The sequence below is a fragment of the Microtus pennsylvanicus genome, chromosome 6, assembly GCF_037038515.1.
Source record: "Microtus pennsylvanicus isolate mMicPen1 chromosome 6, mMicPen1.hap1, whole genome shotgun sequence".
Lineage (NCBI taxonomy): Eukaryota > Metazoa > Chordata > Mammalia > Rodentia > Cricetidae > Microtus > Microtus pennsylvanicus.
Genome location: NC_134584.1, coordinates 46,608,896 through 46,629,709, shown reverse-complemented (window position 1 = coordinate 46,629,709; position 20,814 = coordinate 46,608,896). Strand labels below are relative to the sequence as shown.

Sequence of the window (20,814 nt, the reverse complement as noted above, 5' to 3'; positions counted from 1 at the left end):
TCGTGTTACGTCCCTTTTATTTGACAGTGATATTGATGATGCTGACATCCTCATAAGGCTTATCTGTTTTTGGATTGACTTTAACATTGGAAATCCTCTGCACAACCTCCATTCCTTTAGTCACTCGTCCAAACACAGTGTGCTTATTATCAAGCCAGGGCTGTATTGGAAAAACAAAACCAGAAAAATTTGGTAAATTTAACAAATTTATTAAATCAAATTTATGATAATTAAGCAAAATTTAAATTTTACTTAATTTTATTATATATTTAAAATGAAGTTTAATGCTTTCTTAATAATGAGTATTCAGCTTTTAAAAGTTATCCTTAGTTTACATGGAAGTAATAAAAATTCAAAGGATGAGGAAATTGGCCAAGAAAGGTGAAACAATTTGCTTTAGGGTACATAAAATTAGTGGTGGCAGAACAGAGACTGAAACTCTAGTATCCTTAACATAGAAATTGTATTTCCTACTAGACAAAAATAGTGTTTTCTAAACTCATTATTATATTGTTTAAATTTTCATGTCTAAATAATTTTCTATTTTCTAACTGGAAAGATTTAATAGTACAGAGAACAGAATAATGCAGATTCCCTACTATATTCATATTCTCAGATTATTAACCATGAACTTATCATTTATAGATAAAATACTCACCGTCGGTACTACTGTTATAAAAAACTGGGATCCATTAGTATTTGATCCAGCATTGGCCATGCTTAGTGTGTACGGTCTGTCATGTCGTAATGTTGAGTGAAATTCATCTTCAAACTCTCCTCCCCATATGCTTTCTCCTCCCATACCAGTACCTGTTGGATCTCCTGTCTGAATCATGAAGCCCTGTTAACAGAAAATATAAAATTAATACCTTGACTTTTTTATATGTAATCTGTGTGTGTGTGTGTGTGTGCAGTTTTGTATCTCTCTGTTAAGAGTGCTTTGTATTCAGTAAAACTGTCAACTTCCTCGAATTATATCATGGTTACATTAACCCCATACTAAGTTTGGATGTTAGATTTCATTGCTGAGTCACTTATTCAATGACTGAAATAAAAATGCAAATGTCTTATATTGCATTATTTTTCTTGATAGTCCACAGAATGTTTTAGGATTTACATAGTGTCTTGTGTCTTATATAATCGTCATCTGTTCCTCTTTCCTTAAGCTCACTGGCTTTCCTAGAATGCTGCACAAAATTAATTAATTAATTACTTACTTAATTAATTAATTAATTCTGGGACCAAGCTCACTCCTCTTCAGAGTCTTAGAGATGCATCTCATTACAGCTCTTGTAATTCCCAGACCTCTGCCTTATCTAGCCACCAGACTAATATACATCCCTTGGTGCATTCTTTTACCCTTTCTTTAGCTGCTGACAAAGTACTGGAGTATTGTTTCTAAAAAGGGAGTCATGCCTTTTCCTTGACTAAACATTCATGACCACCCAGTGCTGTCTTACCTTGTAGTAAAGTGTATGTGTTCAAGAGGATTTGAGAGACTTAAACTCTTGTTATACAGGAGCATACTTTTCTTTAAATCACACCAAATTTGTATAACTTACCTTAATGATACGGTGAAATGTGTGCCCATTGTAATAACCATTTCTGCTGTGAACACAAAAGTTTTCCACTGTCTTGGGACACCTATTGTATAAAAAATATAAAATTATTCAGAGTATTTTAAGATAATGTTTGAATAGCCATTTTCTAATGTTCTCAAGTTCTAAACATGCCAGAAGGGCAGTCTTTGTCATAATGTGATCTCATTGAGAAATGACAGTGGGAAGGGCAGGTAAGCAGTAGTGTTCTTCTTTCATTACATGCTTACTAATTAGTATTTGAAGATAGTGGTACTTTAGAGCTATTTAGCAGTTTAAAAACCCAAAGACAGCAGCACCTTAAATTACATACATAAAGTTGGGGGGGGGGTGGTGGCACATGCTTTTAATTCCAATACTCAGAAGGCAGAAACAGGTGGATCTTAGTGAGTTTGAGGCCAGCCTGGTCTACAAAGTGACCAGTAGAGCCAGGACTATTCATTCTCTCTCTCTCTCTCTCTCTCTCTCTCTCTCTCTCTCTCTCTCTCTCTCTCTCTCTCTCTCACACACACACACACACACACACACACACACACACACACGATACATGCACGCATGCATGGTTATGTTTATTTTGGGGGAAAGTAATTTTCTTCTAAAAACAGTATTATAGTTCAGTGATTTCTAGACTTATTCAAAGAAATAGCATCTTCTGAATTTATTCAACTTTAAGTGACAATCAATAAGAATATGAAATTTTTAGCTAGGCAGTAGTGATGCACGCCTTTAATCACAGCACTCAGGAGGCAGAGGCAGGTGGATCTCTGTGAGCTTGAGATCAATCTGGCCTACAAAGCTAGTTCCCGGACAGCCAGGGCTACACAAATAAAGAAGCACTGCTTCGAAAAACAATACAAAAAAAGGAGTATGATTTTTTTTAGTTGTTTCTAATCTCATAAAATTATTTTTCAAAATACCTCTGAGAGCTGAGAATAGAAGCAGGAATCAGGAGAATCTTGGCCTCAAGTACTCATGCAGCAGATTCAAAGAGGCACATGCACCAAGTGGTTGAAAAAGGACTGTGTAAGAATCTGTAACTGTCTAGTTCTTTGCTTGGTAGCAAGTTGTTATATCCAAAATAAATACTTTTGAATGAAAACATTATAAAATATATCTCTTTTAGATCAAGGTATTAACAATCTATTTTATAAGTATTTTAAGTATTCAGGATATTTTTCAACTGTAAAAAGAATTTAAAGTCCTTATGATTTTCATTAGAATTCACTTTTAAAATTGTAATAGGTGACTAACAAATTCCAGAAGACAAAAATTACTACCTTTACCTAAAGGATTTGCTTTGGGAGGAGAGTTGTCTATACAAAAGCCCCTAGGACCTATTTGGATGTGCAATCACTGGTAACATTTGTGCATCTTTACAGTTTACCTCCAGCTTACTTTTTGTATGGTACTGGAGACTGAACAAGAAGTTTATGCGTGTTAGGGTACTGTCCTATCACTGGCAGCACTTTCATAGTCAGTGTATTTTGTTCTCATAATAGGACTACATTAAAATCGATAGAAGAACTTATATCAGAAAACTAAGGAGTAGATGTTTTATCCAAACTTACTCAAAATCAAAGTAACAATTTTAAGTTGCAGTCCAAATACACACATTGACATTGGCATTTGTGTACGTACTCAAGAGGAAAAAGTTTGATGTGAATGTCTCCCATGCTTGTGTGGACAATGGCACTATCTGAAACTCGTTTTGGTCCTTCAGCTTGAGTAGCTGCCATGACTTCTTCTTTAGAAGGCTTCTCATTAAAAACATCTCGGTCAGAATCTGCACTTTTTGTATCTTCTGGTTCTCTTTTGGTAAACTCAATAAAGAAAATGTGAATGGTTGAATTAAAAACATATCTGGTAAAAATTTATAAATAAAATTTACTTTTAAAGGAAAGTAAGAATTTACAATAGACCTGGATTAACCTCAGAAACTAGGACCGTCAAACTATGTCTAGCTATGGGCTAGAGAGAATGGTAGGATATTGGTTATATAAAGGAGGAAAGGTGAAAAACAGGGAAGGGAGCTTTATCCTGGGGAGAGGAAAAGAGGTCAATACCAAAGGTGAGGGAGAAAATAACAATTAGGATGTGTGAGGAGGCAATAAGGGACAATTTTTTTATTCACCTAAAAATTATATATAATACATACATGTATATGTATATACATAGAGAGGTTAAAAGAAGTTACGCCATTTGGGTAGACAATGCTACCCTTAATAAACATAAAACTAACAAAAAAAAATCCAGTATCAGATGTGAGGAACTCCCTTTTGAGTTCTTGGTCATTTGAGTTCAAGAAACCATCAAAACAATATATGCTACTGCCATAGCTGATGGTTGCCTCCCAAAGGTTGAAGATAGGTTCCTACTGGTGAAGGCTTCATGCATGTTGGACACAGGACTGAGGATCTGAGCTGGGTCTGACCTGAAAGCCTCTACCCTAAGGATGAGCTTTCATAGAATCTGAAGCAGGGAAGTAACAATAGTCCTACCCAGCTATGACACTTAGGATCTACAATACCCCAGGGGTATAATAGTGGCACTCATATCTTGGAGGTAACCAACAACTGTCTAATTCTGGTACTAGAAACACAACTTTTGGGATAGGAGGTCATGGATCTTACAGGAGAACCATATACCACCTCTTCACTAAATCAGCGTAATTTCTAATTGCACTCTAAATACCTATCCTTATATCTACAAATAAGTGTAGCTGTCATTCTTTATCAAAGAATCTTCTCTTTGCAACAGATGGAAACCATTACAGAACACACAACTAGTCAAAATGCAGATAGCAACTGATTATGTAGTGTCCAGTTCCAACCACATCCTCCATGGCTGCTTTCAATGTGTAACTTCCAGTACAGGGGAGCCTACAGAAACCAAAGATTTGAACGGTTGCCAAGGTTGAAGATAGGCAGGCTTTTAGGGTAATGAATAAGGGGATTTTCTAATTTTAGAGTAACAAAATTTTCTAGTATTAGATTTGAGCAATTATTCATAACACCTTGCATACATCTATAACACAACTCCTGTAAGGCTCCGGGAACATCATGGAAGAGGGGGGGCAGAGAGCACAAAGATTTTAAGACCCAGAGGACTAAGAAATCTATAAGACTGTGTTTCCCAGAAATGATAGGGAAATGTCACTCATGATCCCTTGAGAGTATGGGTACCTAAACAAGACCTAAATAAGTTAGACATGCTAACATAGAATGGTAAAGTCTATGGTCCCCACCTTAAAGAACTGCAGGCATCTAAGGAATATTGAGAGCAAGAGAAATAGTTTCCCCCAGGGATGAATCCTTTAATTGCTTATCCAATATCAATTAGCTCTGAAATCATATATGTGCAAGTAACACTAAAAGGACTGAGCAACCTATATATTTATGCATTTACATACAAACATCCACCTGCCTCTGTCTCCTGAGTTCTGGGATTAAATACATGAACTGCCACAGCAAATGATTGGAGTTTATTATATGTCAAGAATTTGTCTCTGATAATTTTAACTTTATAGATAAAAACACGATCAGCTATTTTTATTTAGTATAAATTAATGAGTTTTTAGCTATGAGTCAGAGGGTGTAAGAAAAAATTCTCACACTAAAGAATTTACGTATGTTAGGTTAAAAGCTTGGTTGGGGTAGGTAGGGAAATTGCTATTTCTTACATTTATCAACTGTGTTAACTTGAACCCATCACAAATGTTTACAATTTGTATAGACATCAGTGGATGAATGTGAAGCTACAGCACTCCATATTTATATTTTAAGTCATCTGGAGGAAGAGAGCAGTGTCAAAGATACACCTCTTCCCTGAGATTACAGATTATTAATTTATACACCCAAAGCACATTGCATATGACGAGAGAAGCACAGGCAGACCATTAGCAGGTGCATATAACTCAGTACTGATGTGAACAGATTTCAAGCTCAGCCCTGAAGTAGAAGTTGGAAGAAAATATGTGAGTGGAAGAAATAATAAATAAAAAGTTAAAAAATAATAGAATAAATTTGATCTTGTCAGTGTAGTAAATAAAAAGGAAGAAGGCTAAAGCCACAAAAGAGATAAAAGTCAGTTATAGACAATGAAGGAATCTTACTTAGACCTTAGGAAGCTGTTTGCAGTTGTAAAGGATACAATGTGTCAGAGTAGAGGTCTTTGTCAGGGTAATATTACTATTCATAAATAGCTTCAAAGATTGATTTTAGCCCATTCTCAGTATTCCTCTTCCAGTGCTAGGTAAGAAATAATCATTGAGGAACAACCCCAACAAGAGGCACTTTAGTTCTCCATGGGAGGAGAAGATTCTTCAGAATATATCGCTTCAATATAGCACTGTTACAGTGAACAAAAAGTCAAGGAAATACATTTAGAGAAAGAAATTGTGTGCGTTCTGGGAAATATATTATGTTCAAGTGAAAAGTTGAAAAACAAAAAAATATTAAAAACCCACAGTAAAAACTGTCGTAAACACAATTATGAACATAATTATTAGTTTCCTATTGCCTTAGCACAAAGAGTGATAGAAGCAAGATGGGAAAAATTTTAAACATAATGGGAAAGAATACAGAAATACTTAAATATCAATTCTTAGTTTAAAATTCTACAGTATTGTTGTAGGTTGATGTTTTAGGTGTTTGGAAAATTTGCCAACATGTTTCAAGAAAAACTCCCAGCAAGGCTGAAAAAACACGAATGTAATTGCCATCACTTAGACTATCACATACCATATAAAATCGATTCTTTTTGAAAGATGTACAGACTATTGTTGGGTCAGCTTGAACATTCTGAAGAACGGGGTTTTCAGAAGCTTTCATTTCTATAGTTGTTGCAGCTCGGTGCTTTTTTGCTATTCCCTGAAACAAAGCCAGTTGCATCACTCTAATATTTTCTTGCTTGCCTAAGATCCGCACACACCTGGAAAAATAAAATATTTAATATAATACAATTGTCAGAATTAGGCTGAGAAGACAGCTTAGTGTATAAATTGATTTGCATGCCTGAGGACTGGAATTGGAACTTCAGTACCTATATAAAAACCAGGTAGAGCCGGGCGATGGTGGCGCACGCCTTTAATCCCAGCACTCGGGAGGCAGAGGCAGGCAGATCTCTGTGAGTTCGAGACCAGCCTGGTCTACAGAGCTAGTTCCAGGACAGGCTCCAAAGCCACAGGGAAACCCTGTCTAGAAAAAAACCCAAAAAAAAAAAAACCCAAAAAACAAAGCCAGGTAGACCAACCATAGTCCCAGTGCTTTTGATAGGATCCACAGGACAAAATGACTAGCTAAACTAGGCAAATTGGTAAGCTCTGGCTTCCTTCAGTGATTTACTTGACATTAACCTCTGACTTCCACCTGTATACATGTGCAGACACACCTGTACAAATACATATACACTATGCAAACATGCAGAAAAAAACAGAATTTCAGTCATAACAGCTTGACATATGAAAATTAGAAATCAACTATCCTGGATCAGAGATTAGGTTCACTGTTATAATGGCACTTGATATGGAGCTTGACAACTTGAGTTCCATCCCCAAGATCCGCATGGAGGAATGAGGAAACTGGGTTCTTGAGTTTCGAATATGAACAATGGTATGTGCCCTCTCCCCAACAATAAATAAATACATGTAAAAAAATAAACTTAGATCAACTATCCATGTATCACCATGTGGCTGTGGCTTCTTGGTAGGCTTAAAGTTCTGATGTCCCTTTCTGCTGGGGATACATGGCTCCTCTCTGACCCCGCCTCCTTTCTCCCAGCATTCAGTTTAGTCTTCCCTGCCTAGCTCTTTCTACCCTATCAGGCCAAGCCACTTTCTTTATTCATTAACCAATAAAAGCAACACATAGACAGAAGGACCTCCCACACCACAAGGCCATCTCTGGCTATTCAATTCCCATACAGAGCAACAGTTTAAGACCCTGTCTTGAAAAAAGAAAGGTTACTTGTAGTAGTTAGTAGTCATTCCAGAAGTTAGAGTAATGGATAGGTGAAACAGGATTTTAAGGAAGTGAAAACATGCTGACTGATAATATAGTGATGGGCACTTGGTCCTTTACATTTGTCCAAACAGAATGTACAGTACTAACAGCAACATTAATGTAAACAATGGGTAAGTATTAGGTGATAATGATGTATCAACATATGTTTATCACCTGACAAATGTACTGCTTTGACAGGAGCTGTACGAGGGTAGAGAATACATGGGAAAACAATACCTTCTTAATTTTGTTGTGAGCCAACAACTGCTTTAAACATTTTAATAAAGAGAAAACACACCTGAGGGCTGGGAAACTGGCTTAGTGGGTACAAGGACCTGAGTTTAGATCCCTAGTAGCCACAGCCATGAAGCAAAAATCCATAACCCTGCTTGGGGGAGGGAAAAGGCAGAGGCAGAAGCAGAAAGATCTTAGGAGCTCACTGGCTAGCCAGTCTAGCCCAATAGGTAAATTTCAGGTACAGCAAGAGACACTGTCTCAAAATAAAGTGGAAAGTAATAAAAACAGTTAACATTGACCTCTGGTGTGCATAAACACACACACACACACACACACACACACACACACACACACACACACACACTCTTTCTCTCTCACACAAATAAAGCAAAGACAAACCACTCATTAATTCCCCTGTACTCATAGGCTCTGTATCTTAGATCCAAACTTAAGACTAAAAATATTTTAAATTGTTTATATTGAACATGTATACTGTTTTTCCCTTGTCATTATTCTATAACAATATAGTACAATATGTATTTACATAACATTTATACCAGGAATTATGAGTTATCTATATATAGTTAAAATATAAGAGCATATGGATATTAAATGAGGGACTGGCTACTTGACTGAGTATCCTTAGAGTTTGGAATCCACAGGGTATCCTGGTCCAACCCCAGATACCAATGGGGTTTTAACTTATTCCTGTTATTAAAACCTTTTACAAGTTTTTAATGATTTTATATTACCAAGATCTACAAGATAAATCTATTTATACATAGGAATGTATAGCACAAGAATTTTATCAAAATATTTTCAAAGTTCTTTTCTTTATATTCAGTCATAGTATCTGATTGTAGATATTCTTTACTAACACCAAATGTGCTATTTGCACAAAAGAGTTACTGTGGTTTTATGCATTTTAGCTCTGTCTTTATGTCTAGCATGTGATGCTGAATTCTGTGGTTAAAGTATTTGGTAACATTTAATACAAGTCTGGTTGATTTAAATCAATAAGCAAAACACAGACTGAAACTTGTTAAAAAGAGAAAAAAATAAAAGCCCAAAAAAATCATCCCCCAAAACGCCCAAAAAACAAAAAACCCAAAACCCTGAAACTATGCATATCTTTTTTCTATTTCTTTTACAAATATGAGTGGAAACTTTTTACATAAGATTATAAACAACTGAGAGACCATAGAAAAATCCAGTCAAAACATTTGGTTAAGTTTAGGCATTTGGGACCTTTCCACTTTCTCTGGAACAAACAAAACTCTCATTGTTTCCCTGTTGGAGGAAATGGTTCCCTATAACTGCATTAAAATATATATATAAATCATGTTAAAGCTTACCGATTTGTTTCTACATTTATAACTTTAATGCCCAGCATTGTTCCATATAGCACGAAGTGTCCGGTTTCATCAAAAACAATATTAATTAATCTTACAGCATCCACCTTTTCCAACTCACGTTCTACAGCCATTCGTCGGCCAAATTCCATGTCTGGTAGCTGTTGCCTCATCTGCTGCAGTTCAGTAAACATCTAGGAAATAAGCTATGCATTAACAAAATAACTACATACATATATACTGGACATACATACATAAATTAAAACAGTGAGCACTGAATAAAAAACACATTGAGAATCATTGAGATTTTGTATATTCATGTAATTTAAGAAGCATTCTAAACCCTCTAAGCAGGAAATTAAAGAAGACATTGGCAAGTTTAGTCACAAATAGTAGTTCAAGGCCAATATGGTTGTTCTCAGCTGGAATCCCAGCAGTCTGAAGGCTGAGGCAGGAACACTGTGAACTCTAGGCCAGCCAAGCCCACAGTATGGGATCAAGTCTCAAACAAAACAACATAGAAATAACAAATATGTATTTCAAAGGTATGAAGCTTACTTGTAGACTAAGTGCTTAAGGTCCTGGGTTTGATCCCAATACTATAATAGTATTTGATTTTCTAACTTAAGAAACAAATACACTAAACCAGTTGATTTATATAACTAATGCTTTCTTCACAGAAATAAACCTGCCTTTAAGAAGCCTCAGAGTAGCATTTTCAATGGCATATAATGCAAGTCGTGTAAGTCACTTAAAATTTTAGTAGGTACATTATACAAAATAAAAAGCAGGTGGAAGTTATTTTATTCAACTAATAAAACAAAATATTGACATTTCTATAACAGTTTGTAAAACTGAGAAAAATTTTATATTAGTGCTTTGGAATCTAATTTGTATTGAAGTTTGGTGTATCTATTTGGTCTAGATACATTAAGGAGTCAAGTCACATGGTAGCTGGACCTGTTAGTCTAAACTTGTTGTCCCAGCATTTGGGAAGATGAGGCAGAATTGCCAGGGCTACATAAGAAGTTCCAGGCAAGCATAGATGACATGTGAATCCCAATCCCCTCAGTCCCCTGTAACAAAGTCAGTGAGTCACATGAAAAGTAGCTATTTATGTCAAGCAATGCAGCTGCACATAGCCAGTGAATCCTGTATAAGAATTATGAAGAGAACATATGGCAAATACTAAGTTTTGTTGAATATCTTTTAAAAAAAAGTCTTTTATTTCTGTGAATGTGGTCTTTGTGAATGTACATGTGCATGTGGGCGCCTGCAGGGGCCAGAAGACAATGTAAGATCTGGAGCTAGAGCTCACAGGTAGTTGTGAGCTGTCTGACATGGGTCTTGTGCAAGAACAGCAAAGCACTCTTGACCACCAAGCAATCTCTCCAGTCCCTGTTGAGTGACTCTTACTGTCTTGCTATATCGATTATGACATCAGAAACTGTTTAAGTTATTGTGATAAGAGCAGTTAAGATTAGTATTCGATAAATGTTTTGGAAAAAATGGTATTTATAGGTACCTTTTATGGTTTGGAAATTTGGTTTCTTTTGATATTTAATCCACAATTTTCAAGATACTGGTTTTAACATGAATACTGAGTATTAATACTCCATAAGCCTTATAGAAGGTAAGATTTTGTTATTTATCATTTCAGACATATAGGACATAAAACAGCAGAATTCAAAGCTAACTTTTTAGTATGGATGATAATAAACTAAACTCACATTTATTTATATATTTGTTTCATGTTTATTTTAACTAAAATCTTCTCAACTTTTTTTTAATTAATTAATTTATTTATTATGTATACAATGTTCTGTCTGTGTGTATGCCTGAAGGCCAGAAGAGGGCACTAGACCTCATTACAGATGGTTGTGAGCCACCATGTGGTTGCTAGGAATTGAACTCAGGACCTTTGGAAGAGCAGGCAATGCTCTTAACCTCTGAGCCATCTCTCCAGCCCTCAATTTTTTCTTGACAAAGGAAGAAAAATATACAAAACTATGAAAACAAGAGGTATGTTAACGTTTGAGGCATGAATGCAAGATCTTACACAACAGCTTTCTTGTCTTTGGTTACCGCTTATTTGTGTGTTCTAAAGTGCCTAGAATGCTGGATTAAGTTTTAGTACTGGGAGATTCATGATTATTTTTGCTGAAGATTCATCTTTCAAGAAATAAGTTCTACAGCTAGCCATCTATCCATATACATGCATTTTATAAATACTTATCCAATTTGGTAAACAGCTCTGCGGAATCTTTTTATACTCTCCTGGTATTCAAAGCATGGCCTCTGAGACACACTACTGTACTGACACATGCAGTGACCCTATATTTCTCAGTTAACAAACACTAAGATAAAACTATGCCTTCAATTCTGCTAACCTAGGACAAGCTCAATAGGTTTTTTTTGTTTTTTTTGGTTTTTCGAGACAGGGTTTCTCTGTGGTTTCGGAGCCTGTCCTGGAACTAGCTCTGTAGACCAGGCTGGTCTCGAACTCACAGAGCTCCACCTGTCTCTGCCTCCCCAGTGCTGGGATTAAAGGCGTGCGCCACCATCGCAAGCTCAATAGCTCTAAGTCACTAAAGTTTTCACTCACTCCAGGCAGCTCTTTCTCCAACTACAGAAAAAACCCAAAAACCCCTGTGGAATGTGGGATTTCAGCTATTACTACTACTTTCTATTCATATACTTATACTTGTTTTGTGTTTGGCATCTTTCTTCTGTCAACTTCTCATCCTGAATCTCAACTTTCGTCACAGCCTTACTCATCTTGTCACTCCCTTTGGCCATATCAGTGCTGTCACCTCAACAAATGTTAAGGACAGCAACGAAGAAATACCACATAATGTAGGAAGAGCATCAACCCAAGAGTACAAACAAAAGAGAAAATAATCATCACATGTCTAGACAGAAAAATATCTTTATGAAATAGCAAACACATAAAATTTATTAGAAAAGTAAAATCTGATTCAATGGCACTTACACTTAATGATTCATCAAAGACTCTCATGAGTTTTCCGGTTAAAAACCTAAAAATTCTAACTTTTCTATCTGATCCAATGGTTGCTATTTTCTTTCCATCAGGTGAAAAGCATATGCTGGTTGGATAAGCCTTACACTTGGCAAATTCATATAAATCTGTGTCAGTTTTATACTCCCAGTTCACATTTTTAGGGAATTTGTATTCATGAGGAGGTCCAGTCCAGTACTCGATCATTCCAGATTTGTCTGAAGATACTACTGCTTTATAAACTGGGTTTAGTCTTATTTGAGTAAGAGGCGATACATGAAGTTTGTCAAAAATATGAAGTGGCTGATTATCTCCTCGACCATCATAAATGAAAATTTTTCCTGTACTCTTCTCAGAAGCAGCAACTGAAGATATGGCATCTCCTGGGCAATATATCCATTCACATTGTCCAGGAAAATAGCTAAAGCAGTTAAAAATTGAGGAGGAGAGAAAGAAAGGTCAATACAATAAGCACTCCTCCCTAGCCCGTTACTAAAATCAAAATGTCCTTGCCAACCACTTAGGCAGTTTGGGATTCTTTGCGTAAGTGTAGAACATAAGCAGGAACTACTCAGAATAGCTACTCAGTTTCTTTTTTACTGTTTTTCTTTTCTTTTTTTTTGGTTTTTCCTGTTTTTCTTACAGTGCTAGGAATCTAATCCAGGGCCTTCTGCATGTTAAGTGCCCTACCTTTAACTATACCTGTCCTTAATTTTCTCTTTAATGTCATCAGTGTAACGTTAATAATGTATGATGATACCATCCACAAGAAGAGAATTACGTATTTATTTCTGTTGGGAACTTAGGGAAAACAGTCATATCTGAGCCTTAAGGTGTTCTCGGGCACTGGATATCTGTAAAACAGTTTATGTGTAACTTTTTTTCCCAATGGGCTTATATTATGCATTCTTGAAACATTTACAAATGCATTCTTGAAACATTTACAATAAAAATATTTTGGTTCTGATATTCTTCAAAAGAAACTAATGTCCTATCGTGATATTAAAACTGTATGTAAGCATTGGACATGTTATATAATGAACAATGTACAAAAGAATTTGATGCATTTAATCTACATCCCAAATTTTAACATGTGCTGCAAAGTAGTCACTTTAAAAGTTACACTGTTACATCAACCATCATGGTGTTGAGGGTAAAAACCTTTTTTGAATTCTTTATTTAGAGTTTTTATCAGTTCTTGAAATAGACTCTTTGAGTATTCTCAAAGAGCTAATGTTCAAATATTTGTTATTTTTTAAAATAGCAAATGTCTGGGGAAGCAAACTGGGGAATAAAAGAGAAGATCAAATTAGGTAATGGCATTTGTAACAAAAAGAAAAAAAAGAAATCTAACCAAATAAAGTAACACTGGTTTTCTTTTGTGGTTCATAAAATCTGATTTCAAAAGAAACTCCAAAATTTAGATTTGAATTATAGACGTAATACAATCCATGGTAGAACTTTTTGGATGGTCTTTGGAGTCAATTACATTTAAATGAGATCATAAGGGTGGGATCTTCATCTGAAAGGTCCATGGCCTTCTCGGAGGAAACTGAAGTATCCTGCCCCACCTCCTATCTTCTTTAACTGAGTGAGGAAACAGTAAGAAGCCAGGAAGAGAGCCCTCAAAGTTCACTACATCAAATACCTTCATTGCTTTATGGCAATGAACCTTGGGTTTCCAACACTCTAGAGCTGTGTGGGGTTGGGGGGTGGGAGGTGGAGGGTGGGAGGTAGGGAGCTTGTTTTTTAAGTTACTTTACTTAAGGTCTTTTGTTATGTCGTTCAAACAAAGCAAGTTACCAAACACTGTGATAATGGTATGATTTTTAAGCTGACATTTAGGTGTATGTTTTTTCAGCATGTTATCTTTTTAAAAAGTCATGCTAAACATGAAGCACCAGTCTCAATACAGTGCTATCCAATCACATAGTTTACACATCAGTATTGGTACACTCTGAAGTTTAAACCACCAGCAAATTATAACCATCTATGAACCATATAAAAACACAAGTTTATATCTTCAAAGTAAGTATAATATAGCAAGGAAGTTATTCTAACCATCTAGTTAGACACGATGAGTCTTCATCAATTTACTAAGTGGTACTTGCTGGATATGGTGACCCTTTGTGACATTGTTTGAAAATCCGTGTTAATAAGAAGTACCAGAGTAGAAGTCTCCAAAAATCCCAAATAGTGAGATAATATATTCTGTTCAAGAATAATCTATGATATAGTGCTTTGTTTACAATTATTTTTAACTAAGTTAAATATATATACACACACATATATAAAATATATACTTTATAGAAAACTTACCCAAGCTTCAGCATATTGATCATGTCAAAGTTCACTACATCAAATACCTTCATTGCTTTATCATCACCCACAGAACAGAACAATGCTCCCTCAGAGCTAACTGCAATACTCTCAATTATTCCTATTTTAAAAAATAAAATTAAAACATTGTAATAAATATAAACAAAATAAATGTACATGACCCAAATAAAAATATCATAATATTTTAAAGGAAATTTTAATTAGTACAGTTTAAACAGGAGCTACAAAAAAAAGAGAAACTCTTACCAAGATGACTGCGAAAATGTTTAACAAATTCTATTCCTTCTTCTATTTTTTTCCAAAACTTAACATGTCCATCATGACTGGCAGTGATAATAAAATCTGTCCTGTATATATAAAAGTTTTAAAGTTAATTTCTAAAACAGATCTCTGAGAAATTTCAAAGCAAACATTCACAAGCAGTAATTAACTACTTCAATAATAGACTTTTTTTGCTTTTTTTTTTTTTTTTAAAAAAAAGACAAGTTCTTACTACGTGGAACAAACTAACTTCATACTATGTGTAGTTCATACTAATCTTGAATTTGTGATCCTTCTGCCTGCCTCTGCCTCTTAGTGTTGGGTTTATAGCTGCATCCCACCATGTCAGTTTAGGGTTTGCTGCTCTGTTTTTAAACTCTCCTTTACACAGACCACTTCAGGAATAATAGCAACTAATAGTCATCCTAAGAAGTGAGTTCATAGTTAACTGAGGATTTAACATAAATTAATAAATGGAAGGAAGAAAGGAGAGGAGGGAAGGCTGGAGGGAGGGAGGGAGGGAGAGAGGGAGGCAGGGAGGGAGGGAGGGAGGGAGGGAGGGAGGGAGGGAGGGAGGGAGGGAGAAAGGGAGGGTGGGTCGGATTTAGAGTTAGTCCTGGTGCACAACTGAATGAGGATTTAACATAATAGCTTGGCTTGGTGGTGTGAACCTGTAACCCTAGCCACTCAGGAGGCTGAGGCAGAAAGGCTGCCTAGGCCATGGTGGTGGTGGTGCAAAGCCAGCTTGCACAACGTACAAGGGAGACCCTGTCTCAAAACAAAATCATACAAACAAATTTCTCTTGGAATCACTAGACTTTTTTACTATTATATTACCCTAAAGGCAGTCTTTTAAAGAGAAGAGTTTATAGTTTTCAGAAGATTATAAAGACCCAAACTACTTTCACATATAGAAAAATTCCAACATAATTTTTTCATCTTATTCAAGGCATTTTGGTTAAGAATCAAAAATATTTTGAACAGACATTTTTTCCCCACCATACAGATATAAAAATGGAATCCATTTGAGGAGCACAGTGTATATACATTTAGTATTTTACACATACTACTTAGACAGCTAATTTATTCACATTACACTGCATCCATGGTGAATGACTTCAGATTCTCTCTCTCTCTCTCTCTCTGTCACACAAAAACACACACACACTTGGCAAAAACAAAAAAAAAACCCTTTTTGTTAAACTCTACAGCTTTGGGATAAAAATCGAATTTGGTCAGAATTATCCTAGTCTTATAATATGAAGGAATGCAATCTGTTTTAAGAAATCAACAGTGGACTGTTCTCGTTTTTTTTTTTTTGGACTGTTCATCTAGTTTTGACCACTGCCAATATCATCCAAGTCCCAATCACAGCTGATCCAAATTTCTACACAAGACTCTACCTACTTTTGACCTATTTGAAAGCATTCATCTGAGTATAGTCAAGATGTTCCTTTTAAAACTATGAACTTAGTATTACTCTTGCATATAGGTTCAAAATCCAAATAAGGAATAGAAATTTGGAATTTGTTTTATTTTCTCTTTAGCTGCTTCTGCCATTTAACCTTTGCACTCCACAGTTCTCTCACTTATAAAATGAAGATTTTATGACTTTTAAAACTGTTCTTAAATCAGGTAATTAATGAAATACATCCCAACAGTATGTAGACATAGAATGAGTTAAACACAAGAGGGACATTATTTCTACTATTATTACTCGTTGAGTCTCCCTATTCATCCATTTTGAAGGTCCTATGAAAATTTTAGGAGGTCTGATTTACCATCAGCTTCTCTATAAACACCAAAGAAGCCAAATTATTAATATTATATTATTACTCTTATCTGAATATACTATCTTCTTTAGAAAAGCTCTACTAATACTGGTTTATTCATTTTATATAAGAAAACATGCAGGGCTTTGTTAAATTACTACAGAACTTGCAGAATTAAATCTATAAAATTCCCAAATTACTTCTGTAAATCCACTCATAATTAAGCTTTAGATTTTTTTTTTCTGAGAATGTATAATATGAGCTACGGAGAGATAGCTCAGTAAGACAGAGTACTGGCTGCTGGATTCACCTCCCAGCACCCACATGGCAGTTTACAAAGTTTACTGTAACTCCAGTTCATAGAGGTCAGACACACTCTTTTAGCTTCTGTAGGTACCAGGCACACAAGTGACGCAGACATACGCAAACACTCATACACATAACATAAAAGGATGATACACTTACTTGGTGCATACCACATGCGTGATAACATCTCTGTGCATGTAACTGCGCTCATACATGGATGCACTGGGGAGATTATCAAGATAGACTCTTTCAAACTCTAGAACTGGGGGAGGGGGAAATTATATTTAATTAATGAAATTAACACAACTACTTAGAATTTTCTAAATTTTGTATTCTCTTCTAAATTTTCTTTCAATCAACAAATGGGATAAAAAATACATACAATATTTGTTATGTCAGCTGCACTAGTGTCTACGACAGGTTCTCAGGGATTATATGCTGTTCCAAAGATTCTGTCTGTACCGGTTGCATGCCCTGTGTGTACATGTGCCCAATGAGACCATACGAGGGGACCGGATCCATCTGAACTAAAATTACAAGTGGTTTATAAGCTGTTTGATGTGGGTGCTGGGAATCAAACTCAGTCTGGAAGAGCAGCAAGTGCATCTAATGACTGAGCTATACCTCCACCTCCTGTTTCAATGGTTTTAACGGGTCTGGCTTAATAGGAATGTTTAAAGACCTAAAGCTTTAGGAAAATATCCGTAACCATATAGATCTCAGTTATTGTTATTTTAACTAATAAGCAAATGGCTAGTTTTAAGATGTATATTTATTTTTAAGGCAAAAATTCTCTACTACATCATTGAAAATGAACTGAAAAATGAAAACAAAATGAAATGCTTAGATGTTTAGAGCTGAGGAAATCCTAACACATCTAGTTGAGTGCTTCTCAGGCATTTTTCTAGAAGTACAACACCTGAAAAAATGGAAAATTGAGAAACACCAAAAAAAATCAATTTTATTATGAGCCAGGACCAATTTTACTAGTACAATCTATTTTTAAAAAGGTATTGTTTCTAAAGAAGATGATCAACCATGCCTATATAAAGTTGGTAAATTAAACATGAAAAACTGTTAGCTTCTTGTACTGTTATATAGCACACTCAAAATTATGTCTATCAATTTATTTTCCATTAATTTTGTGAGTAACGGAATCCTCATTTTTATGGGTGCCTACTAACATTTGATTAAATGGCCTTTCTCACAGTCTTCTGTAGTGACCGTATGAACTACATAATGGGAAAAGGAGCAAGTGTTTTGTGATGATGAGAAAATATTCTTAAAAAGTTTCCTTTTCTTCCCTAGCTTGGAGCTAGATTATTAATGCTGTAATTCTAAGGACTGAGGACGATGAAAATGAAGGCCATACACTTGTTATGTTCGGGCAAAGGGTGCCTACGATCTTGTGGAGCTTCCACACCAATCCTGGCTTGCTTATTTTGGCACTTTTTTAAAATATAAAAGTAGTCTTCCACTTTTAGTTGGAGTTTTCTGTAATAAATTTTATCCTATCTGTTCTAGATATCTTTTATTATTCATTAATGCATGTTCAAGGGAACTTGGACATAAAGAAAACAAAGAAATTATTTTCCTTAAGAAATAGTTTAAGATGGGCAAGACGGTCCCGAGAGTAAAAGTCCTTGCTCAAGTCTGGTGACCTGAGTACAGTCCTTGGAACCCACACAGAGGTAAAAGCAAAGAACCAACTCCACAAAGTTGTCCTCTGCTCTCCACTCTTGTGCTGTGGTATTTGTGTTCCCACCTCTCTGACCCCACCAACACATAATAAATAATAATAATAATAAATAAAAATTTAAATATAGCTTAATTTGGGGTCAGACAGAAGGCTCAGCAGTTAAGAGTACTGGCTGCTCTTCTATCTGTAACTCCAGTTTCAGGATATCTGATGCCCTCTTCTGGACTCCTTGGGCACCAGATATCCACATGGTGTGTACATCCATGCAGGCAAACATTCATACACATGAAATAATAAAAAGGAATAGATTTTAGAAATAGCTTAATCTAATTAAGTATCATACAACTGTATATTACTGTGAAAACATACATGCAAAGTACAATCTTAGCTCCATTTCTACAAGTTAAAAATTGTTAAACATTTTAGATAATGTTTCACATTATTTTTGTAACAAATCTTTTGTTTGTAGTTTCAGAGGGTTTTTTTTTGTTTTTTCAAAAAAGCATTGGCTAAGGGTTATAGTAATAGGGAGCTGCGGGGTAGCGTCCCCAGCACCCCTGCAGCCTGCTTAGCTTATGCCCCGAAATAACAACACACAAATTATATTCATTTAAACACTGCTTGGCCCTTTAGCTCTAGCCCTTACTGGCTAATTCTGATATCCCGATCAACTCATCTCTAATAATCTCTGAGCACCGGTCTTAGTGAGCACCGGTCTTACCAGGAAGATTCTAGCCTACGTCCATCCTGGGTCGGAGCTTCATCTTGTGTGCCCGCCTGGGAGCCGAGAGCATGGCGTCTGAGCTCACTTCCTCTTCCTCCCAGCATTCTGTTCTGTTTACTCCTCCCAACTATGTTATAGCCTATTAGGGCCAAGCAGTTTCTTTATTGCTTAACCAATGAAATCAACAGATTGATATATGACACTCCCACATCAAAGGGTAAAGATTTTTTCCTGTCAAACCTGTATTGTTTATAAAACACTTGCTTCCTCTGGCAATATTTCAGTTCTTAATTTCTTTCTTCCTTCCTGGTCATCCCTATTTCCTCCATTTAAGTAGTACATGTAGTAATATTTAAGTGAAAGAACAGCATAAATGTTATAAAATATTTATCAAATTTTTATACAAAGCACTGTACCAAGGGTTGGCGGAAAAAGTGCACGATCCATGTCCTTACATGCTTAGTCTAGTAGTGTTCAGAAAGTCCCAGGAATAAATACATAACTACATAAAGTAGTACGTGCCACGAAGGCAAAGGCTGCTGTGGAAAACACTTAACAGGAAGACAGATGACAATATTCAGCAACCACTACACCTAAAACCTAGAAGGCTTCCGGTTAAAAAGCTAGCATGGTGAAAGGAGTTATACCCCCAACCCCCACACACCTAAAGCCTAGAAGGCTATCTGTTAAAAAGTATGATTAAAGAAGCTCTTACCACACACACACCCCGCCACCGAGCGACACATTCCTAAAAGTTCTTAGAAAAGGGTTTAAAACAGTAAAATTTAATTTATCCCCTTTCCAGCCTTAAAAAAAACCTTGTTATGCTGAAACACTTCTGTTTTGTCTCGAATATGACTTCAAATCCAGCAAAGTTAAGCAACTTCCGCTAGGTTTGAAACCTCATTCGTAGACGGGTCAGGGTGGAGAATTTAAAATTTATGATTCTAAGAACCAGTGCTCCTTCCACAGGTGCTAATCCAAATTAGGAGTTCCAACTTTACGTGACAGCTACGAGGTCCATCAAAGCACCCAACACAAACAAACAGACCAGCATCAGTCGTAGCATCTATGCCAACGAGTCAGGGTTTTCAGAGTTTGAAAATTACGCTGTACCAAGACCAAATCCCCATTTGGGGAGGAAACGAGGTAAAGCCCGTCCGTTCAAAGCCACGGACCCACTGTCCCACTCCCGTGCGTGCTGAAAAGCGACCCTCCCACACCGCCAGGCAGCCTTCCAGCTCCTTCTCGGGCGGGCTCTCCGCAGCTACCTTTCCTCTTCTTGGCCAGGGTCGCCTCCACCGGTAAAGGCCCAACCCAACGCTCTTCACTCTCGTCCTCATTTTCTTCGCTCGCCGCCACCGCCAAGGCCAGTTCTCGGTCGCCGAGTTCCGTCTTTTCCCGATCGTCTGGGTCCCGGCGCCGCCTTCTTCTCAGCTGAGCATCGCTGCCACTCTCGGCCGCCATTGTTGTGTGCTGCGTCAGAAGAGACGCGACGGCCGAGCTC

The 20,814-nt window shown here is 36.4% G+C and overlaps 1 protein-coding gene across 1 annotated transcript; it reads right to left on the bottom strand.

Annotated features, from left to right (window-relative positions):
• On the bottom strand, positions 1-20,795 carry Ppwd1 (peptidylprolyl isomerase domain and WD repeat containing 1). Its single transcript, XM_075976136.1, has 11 exons — positions 20,579-20,795; positions 17,044-17,146; positions 14,792-14,892; positions 14,525-14,645; positions 12,179-12,626; positions 9,190-9,380; positions 6,338-6,527; positions 3,237-3,418; positions 1,563-1,644; positions 659-841; positions 1-160 (listed from the first exon to the last, which is right to left on the bottom strand). Exons 1-11 carry the CDS (start codon positions 20,772-20,774, stop codon positions 17-19), a joined length of 1,941 nt encoding a protein of 646 aa, XP_075832251.1. The 5' UTR covers positions 20,775-20,795; the 3' UTR covers positions 1-16.
• Positions 20,796-20,814: the final 19 nt, after the last annotated feature.

Excerpts from the sequence above, each read along its gene's own strand:
- Ppwd1 (XM_075976136.1), bottom strand. The coding sequence starts at position 20,774 with ATGGCGGCCGAGAGTGGCAGCGATGCTCAGCTGAGAAGAAGGCGGCGC. Across the intron at positions 14,893-17,043 it reads ACGCATGTGGTATGCACCAA|GACAGATTTTATTATCACTG; the intron begins GTAAGTGTATCA and ends TTATATATACAG. Across the intron at positions 161-658 it reads TTATAACAGTAGTACCGACG|CCCTGGCTTGATAATAAGCA; the intron begins GTGAGTATTTTA and ends TTTCCAATACAG.